Source organism: Cyprinodon variegatus, unplaced genomic scaffold (genome assembly GCF_000732505.1).
Source record: "Cyprinodon variegatus isolate N-32 unplaced genomic scaffold, C_variegatus-1.0 Scaffold392, whole genome shotgun sequence".
NCBI lineage: Eukaryota > Metazoa > Chordata > Actinopteri > Cyprinodontiformes > Cyprinodontidae > Cyprinodon > Cyprinodon variegatus.
Window position 1 is genome coordinate 145,995 of NW_015150845.1, and position 3,555 is coordinate 149,549.

General features: G+C 37.2%; 1 protein-coding gene across 1 annotated transcript in view; it reads right to left on the minus strand.

Moving 5' to 3' along the window:
- Positions 1-127: 127 nt before the first annotated feature.
- Positions 128-3,555, minus strand: part of tp53i11 (tumor protein p53 inducible protein 11) — a 14,662-nt gene continuing 11,234 nt past the window's right edge. The window contains exon 4 of the mRNA XM_015387355.1: positions 128-2,905. Within this exon, the coding sequence (XP_015242841.1) occupies positions 2,772-2,905 (134 nt within the window). The 3' untranslated portion in view covers positions 128-2,771. The remainder of the gene's footprint in view (positions 2,906-3,555) is intronic.

A 3,555-nucleotide genomic window follows, 5' to 3' on the forward strand; every position in this document is an offset into this window, starting at 1 on the left:
CTTTATTTCTTCTTTACAGAACCAGTGAAATGTTTCACAAAGATCAGAACATCCTATTTTTTTTAGGGATAATATTTTCATCAGAGCTGCTGCTGTACATCCACAGGACAGACAGGGAAAGTAACAAAACCACTTCATTTTCAGAACTTCCAGTAATAAACGTGTATTTTATTATTTCAAACTAATAATCAGAATTCAATCACAATTCATTTATCATGTACAATATCCCACATATATACATAAAGAAACACTTTGCTACAGTTTGAACAGATATGCCGAACATGCTGTAACACAATATGCTGAACGAGGGAATCGAGTGACTATTTTTAAACTTGAAGACGACTAGTTTCTAATTTCATTTCTCTAATTTGCAACACCAGTTAAGATCAAAGAGTTGCTCTGCTGCCTCCCTTTTGGAAAATTGCTGTTCCCTCCAAAAATAAACCTGCCTTACAGACCTTTAAACGTTTCGCAGGGCCGATCACTTGAGGCCTACAGCACTGATGGAAACGGGCTTTTATCCGACTCCCTAATTATCATGCTAGTCAGCGTGAGCCGTGTTAGGTTAGCCCAACACAATGTTACTCGGTAGCGCAGTTTCTAATTAAACACTGGGAAAAAAAAGATAATTGCTGCCTTTTAAGGGTACAGGAGACCTCACCCATGTTTCAGCTTCCCTATCTGAGCTGGAACATGGGGGGGAGGAAGGTGAACATTTCCTTCAGTGCTGAATCTGCAGCTGCTGACCAAAAACCCCTCCGACCGCAGGACCTCTCCCTTCTGTGGTCGCCGCAAACATGGTGGACCACCTCCGAACGACTTCAGCGCGTTTCTTTTCTGAACGCCTTTTTCATGTTTGAGGATTTAAACTTATCAAACATTCGTTTCTCATCCGTCTGATGGACTTTGACAGAGGTGACAAATAAGAGCTTTCAGCACATTTCTAAAACCTCAGCAAGGTTTTCTTTCCAACATCCTGGCCAAGAATTTAGAGGTAGAAATATGTATAAATATTTATATCTGGTTTAGGCACATGTACTTTGACTGTCTGTGTTGATCTTTCGCTATAAATTAGGCTTACAGGTCTGCTACTCAGGCTGTTAGACATTTTTTTTAGGGGGATTTACAGCATTTTTCTATATGCATACAATCCCTGGTAAAGATGTATAAAAGTTTTTCCATAAATTCCGATCTAGCATGAGTTTAATTATGAAGAATTTGAGGGAGGAGCTAAACATTTTCATGATGAAAAGGAGGCATAGATGTTTAAAAATAATTTGTAAAAATATTTGTTTAATCTACACTCCTTTTCTGTCATTTTTTAAAAAGTTATCATTCAGGTGAAAACAACTTCTTAATAAAATGAAAATAATTTTAAATCTTAACCTGCATTATGAATCATTTTGGGCATCACTGTTAAAAATCTCCTTAAAAAAAGTTTAGCATTTTTTTCTCTCAACTTCCAGATTCTAGTTTTTGGTCTTAAATATAATAAATTTAAAGCTTTGTTTTGTGCAGATTTATTATATTTACGCCTTTTTTATTTTTTACTATTAAAACATGTTTGATTTCATAACGAGCTTAATTGAAAAAGGACAAACTTTTATATAAATCTTTACCAGGGATGCAAATGACTGTTTAGCACGTGCAAAGATAACAAAACGTCATTTAAATAGGTACAAAAGTGAGATAAATTAAGAACAGAATTAACCGTATCATTGACTAATACTGAACAAGTTCCCTGTTTGGTTCACAAGAACGTCACATTATAGTAAATAGGTATTTACATATATATACAAGGAGTAGAGCGCAGTGCTGACCACTGTTCTAAAAAGTTGTTTTAAGGCAAAACTATGGATATGGTGCACGGTTATTAAGAATTAAAACTATGCTACATTACTAAGAGATCATAACAGGGTTGATTTGAGCCGCTAAATATAAATTAAAGGTTAGATTTTCACGCATGTTAAAGTCAACCCTTACAGTCTGCAAAGACACCAGTTCGGTCTCTCTTTTACTACACATAACGTGACAATTATCTAGTTGTGCTTCGAAAAACTTGAGGCAGAAAGCCTGAGAAATAACAGAATTAGAAACTAATACGTATTTTATTTTTTTTAGAGTTAATAGTAATGGGATTAATTGGCCCTGACTGAAAGGAACAGCGAGGAAGATGAAGGTCGCATCATGCTGCTGGACAGGAAAGTCTTCAGCAGGTCATGATGAGGTTCGCTGTCAGTCATCCAGTAATTATCCAATAAGAATCAGACGGTTTATCAGGCTTCTAGCAGATAAAGCGAAGGCTAGTTGTAGCAGAAACCCTTGAGCTTGAGGAAGGAAACAGTATTTAGATGAATAAAAAAACATGAAATACTTCATCTGGACATCATATAGCTGTACAGAAATATCAGCAGGTGGTATAAAGCAGTCTGTACATTTAAAAATTATACATCTAGGTGGCTGCTTACAAGCATACTGCTAAGGTCCTGCTTTGTAACAACGGCGCTCGGAGCTATGCAGAGGAGGAATGTGACCTCACAGGCCAGTTTAAAGAGCAGCTCGGTGTCATGGCGACGGTTCTTGTTCTTGTGAGGGTAGAAATGTGACGCTGCTCATCAGCTTCGTATCACCTGGGTGGGGGGTTACAGGAAGCTTGGTCCCATAGAAAGGGGGTATGAGGGCATTTGCTTAAAAAGTAATTAGACCCTCGTCCAAATCTCAGCTGTGATTTGTGCTCATCCCCCCCCATCATAAGTGTCCCACAGGTCGGCTCACATCTTCTTTGGTTTACGGCCCAGGTGGTAATAGTAAGCAATGGTGACCACGAAGAAGAGAACTCGACTGAGGAGCAGGAGCATGGCGGCGTTGGGCAGAATGCCGATCTCCATCAGGGTGATGCACGTCACTGGAAGAAGGGAAAACATTTTAATCATGCATGATGATTTAACTGACCAAAACACACAGATAAAGGTCATAATGCACGGCACACAGATTAAATAAATATCTTCCCATAAAGGATTGTTTATTTAATAATGATTTATTCCAGAGGGATAAAGTGTAAATCGATTAAAACACATTGATCAGTCTGCTAACTTGTTCCATATACATAAGAAAAAACATTTAGCTTTGCTTTAATGGACAGTTTCCTGTTTGGTTTATTCAGTTAATCTTGAAAATTCCATTTAACGTTCCATCTTATTCATGCCTCTTTAAATCCATTTCTGTTTATTTATTTATTTTTGTGGTTTTATTCAATCCTAAAATTATTTTTCAGCAGTGAATTTATCTTACAAAGTTGTTGTTTTTGCCAAAAAGTGTTTTTCCATACGTATGAGGACGATCTTTTATTTCCAGGTGGATCATCTAAATAAGTGGTCCTCCTAATTGCCAATCATTTTTGTTAGGGATGCACGATATAATCGGCCCCCTATCGGTATCGGCCTTAAAACTGAATATCGGACATCGGCCACCCCACCGATATTTAACCCGATATTTGATCAGCTTCTGAGTTTCTAAAGTCTAAAAAAAAATATATAGTATTTCTTCCTTAAAAAC